At 32.8% G+C, this 19,336-nt stretch overlaps 5 protein-coding genes across 5 annotated transcripts; 2 read left to right on the top strand and 3 right to left on the bottom strand.

The window, feature by feature from the left end:
• Positions 1–3,796: 3,796 nt before the first annotated feature.
• Positions 3,797–4,183, bottom strand: Tsp_11137 (NADH dehydrogenase [ubiquinone] 1 beta subcomplex subunit 7). The gene has a single exon (XM_003372055.1). The coding sequence runs from the start codon at positions 4,181–4,183 to the stop codon at positions 3,797–3,799; it is 387 nt and encodes a 128-aa protein (XP_003372103.1).
• A 1,692-nt stretch (positions 4,184–5,875) lies between these two features.
• Tsp_11136 (hypothetical protein) lies at positions 5,876–6,338 on the bottom strand. Its single transcript, XM_003372056.1, has 2 exons — positions 6,123–6,338; positions 5,876–6,046 (listed from the first exon to the last, which is right to left on the bottom strand). The coding sequence occupies exons 1-2, from the start codon at positions 6,336–6,338 to the stop codon at positions 5,876–5,878; spliced, it is 387 nt and encodes a 128-aa protein (XP_003372104.1).
• Positions 6,339–6,831: 493 nt separating this feature from the next.
• Tsp_11135 (conserved hypothetical protein) lies at positions 6,832–8,188 on the bottom strand. Its single transcript, XM_003372057.1, has 5 exons — positions 7,981–8,188; positions 7,657–7,894; positions 7,336–7,594; positions 7,081–7,286; positions 6,832–6,973 (listed from the first exon to the last, which is right to left on the bottom strand). The coding sequence occupies exons 1-5, from the start codon at positions 8,186–8,188 to the stop codon at positions 6,832–6,834; spliced, it is 1,053 nt and encodes a 350-aa protein (XP_003372105.1).
• A 3,763-nt stretch (positions 8,189–11,951) lies between these two features.
• Tsp_11134 (SPRY domain-containing SOCS box protein 1) lies at positions 11,952–16,599 on the top strand. Its single transcript, XM_003372058.1, has 8 exons — positions 11,952–12,040; positions 12,513–12,577; positions 14,050–14,249; positions 15,285–15,825; positions 15,909–15,952; positions 15,976–15,987; positions 16,103–16,173; positions 16,431–16,599. The coding sequence occupies exons 1-8, from the start codon at positions 11,952–11,954 to the stop codon at positions 16,597–16,599; spliced, it is 1,191 nt and encodes a 396-aa protein (XP_003372106.1).
• Positions 16,600–17,020: 421 nt separating this feature from the next.
• Positions 17,021–17,967, top strand: Tsp_11133 (conserved hypothetical protein). Its single transcript, XM_003372059.1, has 2 exons — positions 17,021–17,111; positions 17,681–17,967. Exons 1-2 carry the CDS (start codon positions 17,021–17,023, stop codon positions 17,965–17,967), a joined length of 378 nt encoding a protein of 125 aa, XP_003372107.1.
• The last annotated feature ends 1,369 nt before the right edge of the window (positions 17,968–19,336 follow it).

Raw genomic sequence — 19,336 nt, forward strand, 5'->3', positions numbered from 1 at the left:
CAAAGATTTGACGGTCTAATAAAATAGCGTGGGCAAAGACCAATGAGAGAAAAGCGGGACCGAGTAAAACCACCCCGTTGAACATTTAAAATATGCATTTCCACCGTCTTTATGGCACTACCTAGAGACAGACCTACCAAAAATGTAATTAAACGCTTCAAAAATAGAACAATTTGGGCTACCAAAGGAAGAAATGAATCGAAGAGAGATTCAACACCGGAGGAATGATAAATATAGCAAATAAAAACAAACGAACAGACAGAAAAATGAAAACAGAGAGGTGAAACGTTGAAAATATGTAAGTAAGAAATAAAACTTACCACTATTTAATTAAATTGCACAATAAGGTATGACGCGCAGTTGGTAAGCTGACTAATTTGATGATCGTATACTGTAAATCAAAAGTACCTGAACATTCTTATTACTTAATGTATACATACTGTAATTGAGGGTGTATGTATCTGCATAAACATGCATAATATAGAGTTGCACTTGCATAAGAATTATTAATCAGCATTACTTTATGATGTTCTGGAGACAGTAAAAATTGTAAGATTAACTTTGATATTGTTTCTTACATATACAGTATGAAGTACAATTGTCTTTCAACATTCAAGATATATGAGTTCCAGGGGTACTGCGAATGTAGAATTTCTATTAATACTTGTTTTTTCTATCCATACCCTCTGATGATGCCTCACAGTCTTACTTAACTGGTTGAAAACTGCAGGGGATATCACAGAAGGTCTACTGATTTGCAGGTTAAGTATTCATCCCAGTTTTTTTTCATTTGATTGAGTGCATAACAGTCTAAACTGTTAGTGTATTGCTGCGTACAAGCTTGCCAGAGTGGTTGGACTGTCCGGCACATGTTGTCCAAAAAACATTGTTATTGAAAGTTAGTTCTTTTTTTTTCATTTCTTACAAAATTAGCTATAATCCATAACAAACAGAGAGGCGTAACAGTTCATATGAGGACCAGGCTCAGTTTAAACTGAAAAAGACTGCTTAGCAAACTAACAGAGCATGAACAATAGGCAGACATTAGCTATTGTATGCGCCTACAGCATCATTCATTAGGAATGCACTCAGATTTTGCGTTATTCTTACGCTGTGTTGGAATGGGCTAGCTTGGGAGCACACGTTCCGCATTTTCAGACTTCTTTGGTCATGTTGCCAAGCTTACCATTTATTCAGGAATCATGTGACCGCAGTTGCCGTACTCGATTTACTTATCGTTCGTCTGCTCGATTTTGGCCCTCCATTTTTGATTGGCTGTTCACTGATTGACTATACCACGTTGAGCACTAATTAGGTAAATGACTTGGGCAATTTTATTAGCTGTTCAACTTCATCTGCTATTAGATGAACTGTTCAACTAGTATGGCTGCTCAGTCACTGACTTACCATATATGGACATATAAAATTATCATTTCTCTCTTTTATGAACACAGCTTTTCTGAGACAAATTCAGGGTAAACAACTGATGTACCAGGATGAACAATCTTGAAGGTCCCATCCCGCACCAACAGTCACTCTGAGCCAGCAGCTTCACACCAGTTTCACAAGAGTTCAGTAGCAAAAAACAATATATCATTGGTCAGTGAATGATATATTAAAAATTGCTCACCGGATTTTATCATGGCCTGGTCAGCAGTGAATGGCAGTTCCTGTCGTGTTGCCGAAAGGCGTGTGAATTTCCAGGCCTAGTTTCTGCACATCAAATCCCAGAGCTGCTTCCACGTCAGAAACTGACCGGCAGATTCTAAGTTGCTGGAGGCATTTCCTGTTAGCTCATCATATATTAGTTGAACTAGCCCCAGATCTTTTAAGGCTCATCATGCTTTTTAAATTTATAAAATGCATGTGCCTCTTTTTCATCGATAGCGGTATGGTCACTGCTCTAAATGACTTCTGTGGCTTCCCGATTAGTTGAGATTGTGCCACGGCAACCTTTTAATGTCTAAATTAGAAAAGAAATGACTGACTTTTGATATAACAATAATAATAATAATGTATTATGTTAAACCAATTCAGTTCAACTCAGTACACATTTAATATTTATCATTCTGATTTGTGTGTTTGAGGTATATTAGCTTTTGTTGGTATAAAAGCGCGTACAACGAATAGCAGAAAAGTTTGTATACAAAATATTGTGCTGATCAGCTCAAATTTAAAGAAATAAAATTACTAAAGCAACAAGAAAATGAATGATAAAAAATGTAAAGCTAAAACATTTCATTGGGCCCATAATTTAACAAGAAATGAATATAAAATATCACCATAATTTTCCCTATAACGTAAAAGAATCATCATTGTTCTATGCAGTGGTTGACAAAGTTGAACTGGCTATGGACCCCCCCCCCCCCAGTAACCCACATGTTGACGTGGACCCCTTAAAGTTCATTTAATGTCCAGGGAAAAGGACAGAGTACGGTAAGGAGATTTGGAAGTAGAGTAGTTGTTGTTTTTGATAAAATAAACTGAATATGTAAATGAAGCATCGACGTGGCGCGTTATGTCAGACGGTTCTTAGCAATTTCAATTGAAATTAAATAAAATGAAGGAGTGGACATCTGAAAATGTCTCCGTGGACGCCCGACAATGCCTGAATGGACCCCACTTTGGGAACCACTGATTTGATGCTTCGAAGCACACACGTTTTGACACCTAAAACTGACCAATGTAAAGAAGTTCAAGCACGAAGCCTAAATAATCTAGTTTGAAAATATTACAATTTTTCACAGTTGAGCAATAAAATTTGTCTCAGAAAAGCTGTGTTCGTAGAAAAGAAAAAATATGATTATCCATGTCTATATAAAATAAGTCAGTGTCAGAGCCCCCGTATTCGTTCAACATTAGATAGAGAACCATAATTCAATGACAGACCAAAGCTAAGCAGCTAATAAAATTGTCCAAATAATTCGGCCAATTATCGTTCAATGCAGTATGGCCCATCAGTGAACCGCCAGTTAAAAAAGGAAGGCTAAAATCAAACGGACAAACGACGACTACCCCGTCGTAAACCAACCGTACGTTCGCAGCTCCTCATTTTGTTTCGCCCTAATTTTCATTTATCGTTTTTATCTTTTCATTAGTAGCGGATAGTTAGAATTTCAGTTTAGCCATAATCATTATTGTTATATTCTCCTTTTTGATCGATGTCATTCATCGTTATTCTAAATTTGTTAATGGCCATTGACACGCTGAATAAAGAACTAGAGTTTTCATTTACTCCGCTTCTTGCAGAAATATAAGTCACCCCATCACAACTTTGTGAACAATCATATCTGCGAATGCTAAGTGTACTTTAATGTCTTCCACGTTGAGGGATTATTTTCAGATTTTTCTTGATGTTGTTTTTATCTTTCCTAGATTTTGTTCTAAACGGAATATTTCCGAATGTTGGTTTCAGATTAAAAGCGTGATTATGAAATATGATGACACCACTGTATACAGTAACTGTACTAAACTTCCAGTAATTCTGTCACTGTGTAGCAAAAAATTTTATGCGTATATTTCAATCAGGAACGTCTAAGGGGCATATTTAAAAATGGAGATTAATAAATTTTGTCATATTAATACCAAAGCTTTGAAATAATTTTACATTTACTACATTTAATGAGATAATTGTGAGAAAAACTTTTTTGTTACAAAAAGTGTATGATCTTGAATATCATTATGTACAGTATTTCAAAAATATTTACACATAGTTAAGTAAAAACTTTACTATTAAAAATGCAAAATAAAATATACAAATGGTGTAAACAGCATGAAATAGTCATATATAGTACTATTAAGCCGCAGCCGCAGCTTGTTTTTCTTTCAGCATTTTTTCTTTTTTTAACAATCTTCTTTCTCTTTCAAATTCTTTCACACGCATTACCATATCCTCCCACTCACATTTTGTTAACTCGTGTCGTTCATGCTTGCAATTCCAATAAGCAAATGGTCGATTGTTGTCCAAACAACGACGGTGATTGATGTAAAAATGAGCACAGTAATCTCTATCTCGATATTCCAGTTGCCATGCATCCATTTCTTCGTCGGTGGCTATCATCTGGCGCTTTTTTCGACCACGTGGAAATCCATATAACGGATCAAATAATGGCGGTCTTTGACGATCAGGTCTTATAGACGGATCCATCCAACCTTCATAAGCTGATGACCACCACTGACCCATAACTAGGAGAAGTAAACAAAATATTTTGTAATGCATCAATAAAACCAACAATTCTAATCATTAAATACAGGAGAAAGTTTGCTTGTTTTTGTTCCTGTATGTCAATGTTCTGCAATAACAATACTTAAATAGTTTGAGAAAATGACAAATACAAAATACAGTTCTAATATATCGGAATATTTGTCTTAAAAATGACATTCAAAACATTAAATTTATTAATGGAATACCATTTTTAGAAAAACCAGCTACTTTTTTTGATAAAGATTAAAATATACATAAAAAATACAATTAATTAAACTAAAATAAAGCATAAAATGAATTAACCATTCAAGGAGAAACGTATAATAAGAAACAATAAGAACTGCGTCAAATATTATCCAACTGCAGCAAAAATAGAGACAAATTTAACAACGATACATGTTAAAAAATACACATAAACTGAACTTCCATACAGAGAAATGAAGTGCAATTTCAGATATTTTCCCTGTATCGTTTGAGTAGTTCAAGCGTTATAGTATTCAGGATGCTTGTAATCAGCTTGAAATAAAGCAACACATACTAAAAATAATACTAAGAGATTTACAGTATAAGTTTAAACTTGATTATTACATTTTGTGAATATCAAATGTAATGATAATTCATTTTTCTGCAAAACAAGTAAAAGTTGTTTTATTGCATTTATTTATTGCGTGTTTAACCAATGCACATTTTTCTGTTGTATATATTGTTTTGCATAATTTTTTGAAATTATAATATTTCTTTGATCGTATGAAGCATGAGGTAAGTAAATTTTATGTACAATTTTTTGTAAATCATAATATTCTAAAACATTTTTGATATTTTCTTGAGTTGCCAAATTATTTTTATTTATTGTTATTTATATTAACGATGAACGTTGTGTACATCTGTTTGAATTGAATAAGCATACCTTTGATGACGCACTGCAATTTGTTTGCTTATCTTAAAACACTATTGCTTATGTAATGTTCAGTTCATTCTTATTAGTCTAATATTAGTCAAAAGTTTTGCATTGTTACAAGTGGTGGAATGGTACAATTTTTCACCAATGACTGTTTGATTTAAATTGAAATATCACGCTGCGTGTCGTGGGTATTTCAGTGAATTTTCATTGCATATGCAAGCAATAATTGAGTACTTTTTAATTTGCAAAAGATGAGGATGAAAAGCGTATTGCGTATTGCCATAGCTGAATGCAAATTTTGAATTATTTTTGATAGTTTTCGAATTGAGTAATACTGGACAAAATGAGTTTTATATTTGCATTTTAGTACGATATTGGAGCATATATTACATGAAGTGTAAGTAATTAATTAGTGTAAACAAATTTTCTAAGAAAGCAATAAAGTGGACTTTTGAGGAAGATGTTCATGGGATAAGATGATGTTGTCGATTGTTAATTTTTTTTAATTATTATAAACATACTAATCAACACTTGACAAATGGAGACTTTAAAATTGTTGTAAAATGTATTTTTTAGTATTTTACTTGAAATTTTATTTTCTTTCACATTGAAAAGTTTAAAGGAATTGTTCATTGTTAACAAAATGTTGAACAGTTAAAAAATTGCTAGCAAGAAGTTGCAAAAAATATTGTTATAGTGTGTTTCATGTTTTGACTTGTATTTTTATCAGTTCAAATTGGCTATAATTAATAATTAATTACAGTCGACCTTCAACATTCACGGAATTCAAAACCGCCAAAAAGATAAAACCTATTTTTAGACCGTAGTATGCATGTATGCTGTGGATCTGCAGGTGCAGTGCAAGGTTGTTTCCGCATATGAGGCTCCACACCATAACTGTTGTGATAACGACTTGACCAAATTGGGAGACTAAATAATCGCTACTGATGCTAAGATGAAAAATAAAAGCGTTAGGGTGAGCGGAAGGGAGACGCTGCGAACGGGAGATTAGCTTACGCCAGCACCGGTTAGGCGATTCCAGAAGCTTGGCAACTGGCCCAGATATGTATGAAAGTGCAGAACGTCCGCTTTCATACTAGCACAGTCCAACACAGCGTGAAAATAACGCAAAATTTTAGTAAATACGTAATGCATGAAACTACTATAGGCACAATGTTTTTTCGATAGCAAAAGATGCGCCGGACAGTCCATCCACTTCTGGCAAGCTTGCATGCAAAAGCACACCGATGATTTTCACTGTTATACACTCAATGAAATGAATATGAATAAAAAGTAAATGTGGGATAAATGTTTAAAATGCATAGGTCCGTGATAATATTCCTTGCAGATATTTCAGACAATTGCGTAGAATTATAAAGCATCGGGAGAGGAGGGGTGTATGAATAGAAGCGCCAAGCATTCGCGAAAATTCGACATTTGCGGTTCCGCCAGAACGCACAATCGAGGGTCCACTGTATAAAGTATTGGAATTTGAAGTTATAAAATAAAATAGTAATACGTACAGTTTATTTCCATAAAATTGCTTATTACGGTTATTGTTGAATTGTATATTTTGTTTTTCGTTTTGGAAAATGTTCTATAAAGTAAAGCGTCGGTGATATGCTGAATAAAACCTGTACATTGTCAACAGATTTTGAAATGGGAGAATTTTTTGAAGATGAATAATATTTTATTCCAATTTGTTTTCGTGGTGTCGATGTGGTTTTCAAACGCACTGCCATGTACGACCAAGTGATGTCAAGGAATCGCCAGAAGTGACTGGCGTCGGCTGCTTGTCGCAAATATCGAAGCTTATCGTCAAGCAACCAATCTCGTTGTAATACAACAGCCAGGGCAAATAATCTTGTCTGAAATGTAAATTTTGTTTTCAAGCAATTATCGTACTCTTTTCTGTTGGAGTGAAATTTCACATATCCGAAGCATGCAGCTTGGTTGGGGCGTTGGTCTTGCTCACCTGTGCCACGAATCTTGCCTGGCTTTGACGTACCAGTCGCGGAAAGCGATGTATTCGCTGTTGGAAAGGCTCCAGCCGTTCTCTTTCCTTTTCGCTTCCAGTTCACGGTCGACGACCATTTTGATCTGCTTCTCTTTGTCGATTTTTTTCCTCTCCTGTTCGGCCGTGGCGTTGTGGGCCAGGGTGAATTTGGCCACGACGGTTCCCTGAAATTGAATGTAAAAAGAGCGAAAACAAAAAAAAACCCTAGCTTACGTAGCCGAGCTGTTGCAAATTTTGGAAAGCATCTTTGTAAATTTTCGCGATTTGGTCATTTTCGATGAAATCCAGCTCGCAGTTGCCGTCTTTGTCCAGTTCGCCGAAATCGTGGAAGCAGAATTGCTTTTTCAGCTTGTAAGAGCCGGTCTCGGTCGGGCAGCTCACATCCTTGAACTGGGACAGGATGCTGGTGGATTTTGCGTCTTGGGCTTTTTTGCCAACTTCTTTCAAGCTGTTGCAAATGTCGCAATAATAGCTGCAAAATATTCATTGGAATGAATTTGTTGTGTTTTTTTCAAAATTATTTTTGCATATTACCAATTATTTCCATAACCACCGCATCCGTTGGCCGTCGCGTTTTGGCACGGCAGCTGGGAAAATTGTGGCAAATTCCACCATGTGTATTCAATTTTGGCGAAAAAGCTTTTGTGCAATTTTTGTTCTTTGATATGCGTGGTCATTTCCAGCGTGAAGCATCCGGGTATTTTGATCGGATTCGGCGTGATCACAACCGACTTTGGGTCGATGTACATGACCTTCTGGCTGCTGGTTTTGGCTAAAAATGAACAACCACCAAATTTCATCAATTGGCAGATTATGCTTTGGTTTTGATTGTATAAATTATTGGTCCAATTTACTCACTGCAGTCAACAGCTTTTCCCGGTATGAGGTATTTTGGTTTGCACTTGGATTGTTGTTGAGCTGGTGTTGGTGGACGGTTGGAATAGGGTTTCGAATTTTGGGATACACGACAATGCGGCAGACGCGGATTGCATTTTGAGATGCCCATCACTCTGTCGACGTACAGCAACAGTAGCGTGGTGTACACTAGATGCATTGTTGGATTCATCGAAATCTATAATATTTTCTGTAATTAATTTGTGGCATCACTTTTGCAAGTATATATATATATATATATATATATACAAATGCAATTCGATTGAAATGTTTCAGCGCAACTTGTTCATCAATACTAGCATCAGTATGACTGTAAAGATCAGTTGATTAACAGAATGAATATTAGTTATTTTAAAAGTTCAAATTAAATTTTTGTAATATTAAAAAAAGATGATTTTATATTTTTTTTGCTTTTTTGTTTGTGTATATGTGAAACAAGAATCCTCGCAAATTTTCACTCGGAACCGTATATTTCAAATTTTTCCATCGAAACAATTTTGCTTGCTTTCTGTTTGAAATTTTTTTTGAAAAATATTCATTCAAAATTTAAAAAAAAAAGAAAGAATTCACATCACAAGATGGCTGGTGACCGGCTGGCAGTTTCTGCGACCTATTTACTCGAAGGAAGAAAATTGTACAGTAGGAAACAGTGAGCACTTTCAACGCTCTGTTTGTTAGTTGAAATTGTTGGTGAACTAATTTTTCAAGCGGCTCTTTTTCCATCGTCGAGCAAAAACTGACCCAACGCTGCGGTGGGGTGGTGCCCTTTTATGAAACGCGACCCGGGCACCGAAAACTCTAACCCCGTTTCACCATCGCCGTCACGGGTCGACCAAAATTAACAGAACGATAATTAAAATAAAACCCAAAAAACACCAACAGCAGAAAATGAGAAAGAAATATCGATCGCGTATTGTTTTTTTATAATAAAATTAAAATTCATTTGTTTTTTTGGGGGGTGTGTAGAAGAATTTAGAAATTTGAAAAATTGTCCATTGTCGGTAGTTGGGAGTGAATTTTGAAAAAAAAATAATCAAGTTCGAAAATATTACAATTCATTTTTTTCAATTACAATCAAATATAAAAAAAAGCTTCGATAAAAACTTGCTTGTGACGTATTTTGTTGTAATTTTTTGAATCATTTCTGAAAATGTGATTGTTTAATTTGAAATATTTATTATTTTCTCACCGTGTGAACATTATGTAAAAAATCAATACTGTAAATGGCGTTTTTCCGAATGATGGATATCCAAGATTTCTTCTGTTTTTGTAACTTCAATATTTCGAAACACGATCTTGGTCAAAATTGTAAATTATTTTTTTCACCCAACTGCCATACAAATTGAAGAAAACGTATTTTGAACAGGGACCGCGTAGGCTGTGTGAAAAGGAGTTGAAATTTGCAAGCTGAACGACGGGATTAAAATGAACAAAAAATTATTGCAAATGGTAATGAAAAATAAAAATGATTCATATCATTTGGTTGATTGCACTGTTTGACATTGCTTTTCAGTTTATGTTGACAGCCAACGAGTAAGAAGACAACTCGAAACACGCATTGTTTGCGTCATTTATTGTCGTCATGTGTCATGAACATCGAGAGTGCAAGTATTGTTGTTTGAAATGATTGTCAATTATTACAAATAAGAAACTGTACAATAATTAAACTACATGTATACGTGTGTATTATTCTTTTTTTTTAAATGAAATTTTCCTAAAAAATTAAAATTTTCCGCACGAGCAATATCCGAAACAAAAAGAAAAATCAGCTGAAAATGAGCAAATAATAAATAATACTTACATATTGTTGTTGTTGTTGTTGTTGTTGTTGTTGTGTTTTGAAAATTACTTGGGGAAAGATATTATTTTAATATATTTTTTGTGGGATTTCGTTGCCGCAGTAGATGTGAAGAGAGCGGGCCAAAGTTGCGCTCAAAAATAGCTAGACCGGTGTAGCTGAGGCAACGGCAAAACGCGAACTGCCTGCAACTGCAATGGAACCGTAAGAAAAAAGACCAAGAAAGAGAATGAATTGGCAAATCATTACGTGCAGATAGATAGATAGATAGATAGATGTCAACGGCAGTAAACTAGTTTACAATTACAGCTTCCTTCTTTAAACCGTTTTCAAGTTTTACCACCACCTGTATTGTAATATATTGCAGCCTTGTACTCTAATTTCTTGGTCACCTTTGTCGCCTGACACCAAAACGGACGCACAATTTGATGAAAGCTATTAGTGGACGGTCCGTTAAATTGAGCATCAACTTCTCAATATGTGATTTTACAACACTGACATAAATTTCCTGCTCTCCATCTACCACACCCCACCGAGAAAATTGTACCACCGCTTGTTGTATTCAACACTATCTTATTGTGATTAATGAAAACCCATCAAATAACAAATTTCTTTTGATTTTTTCTTAAATCATAATTTAATTCGTTATAATTTCTGAGGGGCTGTTGTTTCCCGTTTTTTAATTTCATTTTCCATACTCTCTGTGAATCATACTTTTTTACCTTCTGATTTACATTATTGTAATTCTTCTTCTGCACCAAAAAAATATTTCTTTTCGCTGAAATTACGAAAAAAAGGAAAAGAATATTTTAAAGTTGAAAAAAAATTTATACAAATTTATTGTTTTCATGAACTTCATGAAATAATTCGTATTCATTACATCCCTTTTGAATGATGCATGGGTTTTTTTGTCGTCTCATTTTGCCAACAAACAATTGACAAAATGAAAAAAATATATTAAAATTATAAAATAAATAAATGGATGAAAGTATTTTGAAATTTTTTTGTCATCTTCCGTTTTTATTGTCAGATGGAGAAGAAATATTCGGCAAAGTTTCGACACTTACAGTACAAATTACTTCCTCAAATTAAAACAGGTTTTTTCGACAGATTACTGTATTGCAGAATGCAAAAAACTGAAAATTATGTTTTATTTATTTATTTGATAGTAGCAAATTAATAATTACTTTTTTAATCGATAGATTTTGTTTATTTTTGAGATGCATTTTCGAAATATGGACAAACTGATTGTTCATTTCAAACTTTACTAGCCAGTGGTAATTTTTGTGTTTTCTCCAAAATCACAACTTTACATGTGTATAAATAATGTATTCAAAATTTAAAAATGCTCTTGGGTGAATTAATGCGATTTAAACGTTTACTCAACACTGCGATGAAAATTAGTGCAACAAGAATAAACAACCTGTCTTCAAATATCACTTTTCAATAGTCAATTTCCATTTAAAGCAGAGTAGGGCAAAAATTCCAGTATATTTTGTCAAACATATTTTACAATAAAGGCTTTTGCAGAGGGTTGGTGATGATCTACTATATATATATATGTTCTGAATACGAAATGTTCTGAAAACAAAAATATGCTTTTGCAGAAAAAAGGTAATTCAATGCGTCTGTCATTATTTCCAAAACAATCTCATTCGTTAATTAAATGTTTGTTTTACAATTTTTTAAAGCGAATTTCTGGAATACAAGCACACTCGTGTAGTAATAGTACATTCTGCATTTACTTTTAAACATTTAAACTTTCTCATGCACAAAATTTTGCTTTCCCATTCTTACACCCTCTACAAGATCTTATCCATAAATATAAAGTAATTGACTTGTCGGAAGATACTTTAAAAAACAAAGAACAATTTATTGTTTTCATTTTTAATAAAATTGAACAATACATCATAGATTTTCAGTACTGATGAAATATGCGTGAACGTCGGATAACAAAATTGTATTTCTCAGTGATTTACTATTAATAAAAAAAAACAGTAAATAAAACACTGAAAACCTATTATTAGTTTCTTTCACTGAACGTGCAATTGATGAATTTTCCAGTTGTCTCGTTGCATTAAATTGATTAATATGCAAATATTCAAATTCACACTAGCAAAAATAAATGATAAATTTTATGCCAAAAACTCACGCGTCAGAAACTAAGCTACGAACAGCAACAGAAAAGTGCTTCGCTAATACAAGCCTCCCTTATAAATTTATAACGTAATACCTAAATTATAATTGTTTTCATAAAGATACAAATAACTATAAAAAATTAAAAAATGAAATATATTTTTATAAAATTATGCATTGATAATCAGGTTATTCCTTACAGTAAGTTGTAATCCGTATTGAGCTAGAAGGTAAAGGCAGTGTATTATTTTATTTTTTTGCGTCAGTTTATGCGTTTTTTATTCTTTTCATTCCGTTTTTTATTCTTTTTTTTATTCCGCGTCCAATTGTTAAAAAGGTGCTTGGATATGTACTTCAATTTATTATTTATTAATGATTACGTCAGAATTAGTTTGTCTTAGTTTTCTAAAATTTAATATTCCTAAAAACAGTTGTAAATTTATTCTCTTGAAATTCCAGTTCTTCATATCACTTATTATGAAGTATGCAATGGCTAGTTTAGTTTACCATTTCTGATTCGGGTATAGTATTTCTGTATATTTTTTGTTTATTGTTTTATTAGTTACCGTTTGGTGCAAAGTTGTGACTTTTGTATTATTTACGATAGTAAATTTGACGGTAGTAACGGTTAGACGCCCACTATGGCGATTTTGTTAAATATTAATCAATTTTTTCAATTAATGTCGACATCAATGTATCATTAGTTATGATATTATTCTGCTAGACATTTTATGCTTTGACTGTGATTCCAACATTCATTACTTACGCATCTCTTCAGCTAGATATTTATTATGAGACTAATATGAAATTATTATGATAAATTGCATTTATTTTTCCAGTTCCATTTTTGAAAATTTTCTGTGAAGCATTTCATTTCTGCATTCCCTTTAAAACATCTCACTCAAGTTGTTTAAGCTTTCATCATTCATATGTGTACTGTATTTTTAATTGAAAATCAAGTTTGGGTAACCATTATTTAATGCGAATGAAATGTAATGTAAAGTTTTTCCTAAATGTCATTTGCATTTGTGTTAAATAATTTTGTTTTTTTCTGTGTTTGCGTCATGACGTATTTGTTTTACTTTTTTTGTTTTCAAACAGCACGAAGCTTTAATTTTGTGTGCAACGTAATTGCATTTTTATATAATGCACAAATTTTGATTATTTAAAATTTTTGATGTCATTATTTTTGTGTTCTTGTTTGATTATTTATTTCTGTCCTCTATATATTTGTAATATTTCCATGTAAATGCTGAATGAAATTTCATTTCTGTTTGCTGTGACTCGAAAGCGAAACATTTTGGCTCGTTTCAAATTGCCAACTGTGTGCAAATTTAATTTCATCATTCAGTTTCACAAAATACACTCTGAATAAGAATTTTCTTCATGTTGTAAAGCGTTATCTTGATTTCTTATGTTACTGTAATTGACCTATTTTCTTCACTCGAAAGGATGTTTTTTGATGTAATGTCATGTAGATTTTAATCTCGCTTTTGTCCAGAAGGCTGCACTTTTTAAATTCTGTTTATTTATATACGATTGTATTTATCGTTTTTTTAATTTATACTTTGTTTATTGTGTTGTATCTTACAATTCTCCTATGCCAAGTGCTTTGTGCTGTCTCGTTTAGACTTGCTTTAATCTTTGTTGTTTGTTGGGCTAACACAAATTTTCAGTAAATAAATGCTGCAAGCATGATGCAGGCTACCTCTGCTCTACTTAGCACGAAGAGGACATGTCCTAATTCTTACGGGATGTGTATTGCCTATCGAAATTAGATCGCACGTGTATTGTTAGTGCAGCAGTTCTTGCTTAATTTTGATAAGCTGAACAATTTTAATTTATGTGAATTTTCTTATTTACAGATTTGATTTAAATTTTTAGTTTTTACTTTTGTTTATATATGTAAAGATTAGAAAGATGTAAAAGAAGTTCAACTGATCATTTCATTAATGGGGAACCAGCTGTAAAGGTTATTAAATTCTGTTGGTAGATTGTTTTGTGATTTAAGTTAGCAGTTGTGATGTGAGACTTTTGTTTGCGAAAGTGAAAGTTTTGAGTAGAAAGAAAAAAGAATTTAATGATCTATTTATATTCAGATTGTACGACAGCAATGGGTCACAAATTGCCAGCAGGACAATTCGATCGCAGATTGGGTGGATCAGTGTTGGAAAATGGCCTCTGCCTATCAATAAACGACACCAACACTGATTTCGGTTATCCAGGTTATCGGCACTATGTTTGTCCAAGTCGTCTCGACATTATCTTGAATTCTGAGCTGCCGTCAGTTGAGGTGCAGGTAATAATTGATGTAAATCTTGTGAATGTTAAAAATGTAAATGTGATTTTAAATAGTTGTTGGAAAGATGGATGCACTATTTTTAATTTGGTAATGATTTATTTGGAAAATTATTTATGCTCATTATTCACTGAATGCCGATACATGAGAAAATTTAAATATTATCAATCAGACATAATTATAAACAATAATGTAGCATCAGTTTAAATGTTTAGAATGGTAAAATCAACTACTGTTATGCAATGATTACACAGATATTTTGAGAATGAATGAAGCAGCTGTGTTAATGCAACATTTCTATTTTTATTCTTTAATTACACAGAACGACGATTCGAAAGTAGTCAGTTGAGATGAATAAAATAATTTTGTTGAAATTTTTTTGCAACAGTAATGAAGTGAAAAGTGCATTATGCATTATTAGTTGCAAATTATTAAATGATTGAACATACATTAGGAAATAAATGCATCAGTTTCACTTTTGTGTAATGTTTCTTCCGTTTGATTAGGAAACAAGGAAGATTGTTTAATACAATATTTAATTCCCTTTTCATGTATTTATTCATGAAATGATGTATGAATATTTATTTATTTATTTATTTGGTGATGTTATTATTTCTTTTATTTAATAAATTCAAAATTGATTTTATTCGCATGCTTTGATTTTTTTTTTGGAAATTGAAGTGACATTTGATTTTAGCAACTTTAAAGTGAACATTTTTGCATTAAAAATTTTCACAAAATGCTGACATGTTCGCACATGTTGTAGCAACTGACGTTCTAATTATTGATCCAGTTTTTATATTTTCAATTATTGCTAATATTCAGTGTGACGTATTTGTCAGTTGAAATGTGCAAGTTTTTTCGGTCTCTAATTTCATTGAAGCAGAAATATTTTATGTTTATGTTATTATTTATAACACGAAACTGAAAAATGCACGTCATTTGTTTTTTGCAGTGGTTTATGGAATTTAATTTTTGTTTTATTTGTTTTTATTTATTTTGTTTATGTATTATGGTTTGGGTTATTTTTTTCAGAAGGCAAATTCTTGGAATCCTGCGGATTGCAGTTATAATATTTATGTCAAAGAAGATGATCCTTTGACATTCCATCGATATCCGGTTGCCCAGAGTACAGACTCCATTCGCGGCAAGGTCGGTTACACGGAGGGTTTTCACGTTTGGAAAGTCACTTGGCCTGTGTGCCAACGGGGCACTCATGCTGTGATTGGCGTCGCTACCGCCAAAGCCCCTCTATGTTCTGCTGGTTATTGCTCTTTGGTTGGTTCTTCGGCCGACTCTTGGGGTTGGGATATTGGTAGGAAGAAGCTCTACCATGACTGGCGCTCTGAAACTGCCAGCGACTATCCGAATTCTATTGATGAAATTGAAGATTACGTAGTACCACAAGATTTTCTCATGATTTTGGACATGGACGAGGGTACGCTCAGCTTTTTTGCTGATGACACATTTTTGGGAGTTGCTTTCGAGTTTCTTCGAGGAAGTAAAGTTTATCCAATTGTCTCTGCCGTGTGGGGCCACTGTGAAGTCACTCTGCAGTATCTTGGTGGTTTAGCTCGTAAGTTTTTTTTTGCTTTTCATTATATAATTATCGTTATCAGTTCTTTATGATGTAACTTTATTATTATTATTTTGTTTTAGCTGACTCTTTTCATTTTGTATTAAGTGTTCAATTCAGGTGTCATGTATATTAGTTATTTCATTACAGTTGGCTAAGTTGGTATTTTATACTTTCTGAAAGTTATTAAGCATGTTTTGTAAATAAATAAGTGAACACGTATTGTATATATTTTAGCATTGATTTTTGCGTTTAATTTAATTTAATTTTTCTGTAGCAAATTTGTAACTTTGATTGTGCAATGAATCCGAATTATCCATCCACTCTGTTCGTAAAAGCGTACGAAATGTTATTTTCATTTTGTTATAAAGACTAAAACTGCAATAGATGCGAAAATGTGTACAAGATGTTTTCAATAATAATGGTTCTTTGATGAATTGATTGGATTTGGTTGTGAAATATTATTTTATCAGTTAAATTTTTTTCGTTCGGCAAATATATTTTTTGCCCAGTTTATCTTTTTTTTTTGAAGTTAGCTTAATATTTGAAACATTAATTTTTTAATGAAAATTTCATTGTTTTTATTTATTTTTTCTGTTTTACAGCGCGACCGCTGTGTTTAAGTGTAATTTGTCGTCGAGAAATTCGCAAACAGATGAAAAAGCCTTCGCGCGAAAATATCGACGGGCTGGAGTTGCCAGAACTACTGAAAGATTATGTATTATATCAGTGATGACTTCAGTTTATGTAGTGGATTTTAAATTGCAAATGTGAATCGCTTGCATACTTTTAACATTTAGCCCAATGCAAGCAGACTGTTTTTCACCTGTCGTAGTTTTATTTTTTTTAGTATTATCTGTACTTTTAAGAGAAAAACAATTTTACTCTGTGACTCTGTCCAAAAATTTACTTTTACCTCAGCTATGTTGATGTCAAATTATTGTTAATTTTGTGTCACTTGGCACGGTCCGGCAGTACTTTATTGACCACTGTTGTGTGCATAATATGCGTTGCCTGTTAATGGAGGATCTCCTTGGATTTTTTAACCTCAACATTTTCTTGCTCAATGAGGACAATCACAGCAAAATGATGCTGTATTTCTCCTCTTATTAAATTTCCGGTCATTGCTTCGGTATCACTTGGAAGAGCCATTCCAGTGATATTCAGTTACTGAAGCATACACACCCACAGACGCATGCATATCCAGATTATTCAACAACCCACCCACCCACACACATATATACGGTGGCCATGTTGGTGTTATGTTGGTGTCGCCGTTGATTTCGGTAAGTGTGAAAAATAGCGCTGCCGTGGTGGAATGAATTGTACTATACAACAAAGTGTTCAGCGCTGGTATGGGAGATTTTTTGGATGTGCATGTATGTGTGTATGTATTTGATGTTTTTTTTTGTTGTTTTGCATAATGGATGCTACAGTTTTTTTTTAAATTGACCGTGCAAAATTTCCTCCACGTAGAACTTTTGCACATAATCCATTGACACGTGTACGTTGGTTATTTTGTAGATAAAATTTCAATAAAGAAATATTATTCTACTGTTGTTTTGTTGTTTTCGTTTCATATCAATAGGGGAAACATTTGCATGAGTAACAGATAATTTGAAACAATTGTCATTATGATTACTGTATTTTTTGTTTTTATAGTGAAATGCAGGTTTTAACAAAATTTTCAGTTTACCCTGATAAATTTCAGTTAATGAATGATTATTTAAAAGAAAAAAGCTATTAAAATTGATTAAATAATAGTTTGTAAAAGTTGTCTATATTGAAAAAAATAGATGAGATGGTTTATTTTTTTTGATAGCAATATGAACTAACTTTTTCTCTACTTCTTCAGTGAACGTCGACAAAGCTAAACTGCTTTTTGTGAGTGAAGCTTGCGATCGACTAGTTGTGTGTTGTTTGTTTTCGAAAAAGCGGTGCGTAAATTTCACAAACGTTGCAGAAATGTTTGTTGTTACTGATTTGTTGTTTGCTTTTGCCAATAAACGCCTCAAATGTGAATACACACTGCCAGCTATTAGAGATGCGCAGCGAAGTTGTAGTTTATTCATTGAAAATGTTCCACGCCTGACAACAGCATCCAGTAGCAACCCTCGCACAATTGTCCCTAGTACCTGGTGACTATAGGGGCGAGTTCTGTTTCATCGACTTCTTCGACCATTATTATTTTCATCTACCATGTCCAAGTATTCACTTTTTTTTCTTTTTAACACTCATTTATAAACAATACTTATCAATTTGATAAAACATTACTCATTGGGCTGAAAATTATTTGTTTGTCATTGATGTAAGAGTTATATTTTGCAAATTTGTCTTGCTTTGCTTTATGTGAATGTGAATTCGAAGATATGAACGAAATGGTGGCAGCACTTGAATTTCGACACTTATAATACAAAACATGCTACGTAAATTTCTTCCACTGTAACTATACAAGTTGTATCTAATTGAAAATTATGCAAAATTTTGTTAATATATATAAATAAATATATATATATATAAAGCGGAAGTTTTACTGGATTACGGATTGAATTTCCGCAAAAGCTTTTCGTTGCTATTCAACTCATTTCAGTTTTTCAAATTTCTACGCACAAACAACTCTTTACTTGTCAAAGTGAAAATTTTCAACGACACAATGGCCGTTTATAATTTCAAACATATCAATTTAATTAAGCATTAACGCTATTTATCTATTCTCTTCTATTCTATTTATTCATTTGACACTTTGTAAACATCAGAATTTTGATAAGAAAACAATCTCATTGAAAATATTATCTGCTTGTTGTGTAAAACCATGTTTGCCAGCCAACATATCTGTTTACTCAAAACAACACTGCTGGTCAAATATCTTTTTCTCTGGCCGTGATTTTCTCAATCATTACATTATTAATTCAGTTTCAGTTAATTTTAGTTTTGACTAAAAAATATTATAATTTATTTATTTTACACTATATATTTTTAATTTTACATATAAAAAATTGTTTTTTTCATTTTTTAATTTGCATGTATTATTTTATACTGTAACAGAGTTAAAAATTGCGATGAGGCGATTGCAAGCGCCATACTGTAAGAAATTGCGATAGGAATTTTGAATCCGCCGTTGAAATTTCACTTAAACTCATTTTGTGTATTAATTTTTTAAAGTTTTTTATTGAAAATCTTTTTTCTTGAGTAACTTTAGTATGTTTAGCAAAATTTCAAATGCACAGTTTTCATCTCCAAATTTATTTCTACAACAAACATGCATTTGTTGAAGATAGTTTTTCATTGCCAGTGAAAATGTTTGTCTTATCTGTGATTTGTTCTATGTATATTGGTGAGCGTATTATTCAGGTCCAATTCTCACTTTGTTGGTGCTTTTATGCGCAACTTGCAATGCAGCTTCTGCCGCTGCTCCACCTTTTTTCCATTTTCACTGCAACGCATATTGATCAAAGTGTCACGTCTTTGTTGTCATATCATAAAGCAACACTTTGTGTGATTCAATTCATCT

Source organism: Trichinella spiralis (genome assembly GCF_000181795.1).
Source record: "Trichinella spiralis strain ISS 195 chromosome Unknown Scfld9, whole genome shotgun sequence".
Classification (NCBI taxonomy): Eukaryota; Metazoa; Nematoda; class Enoplea; order Trichinellida; family Trichinellidae; genus Trichinella; species Trichinella spiralis.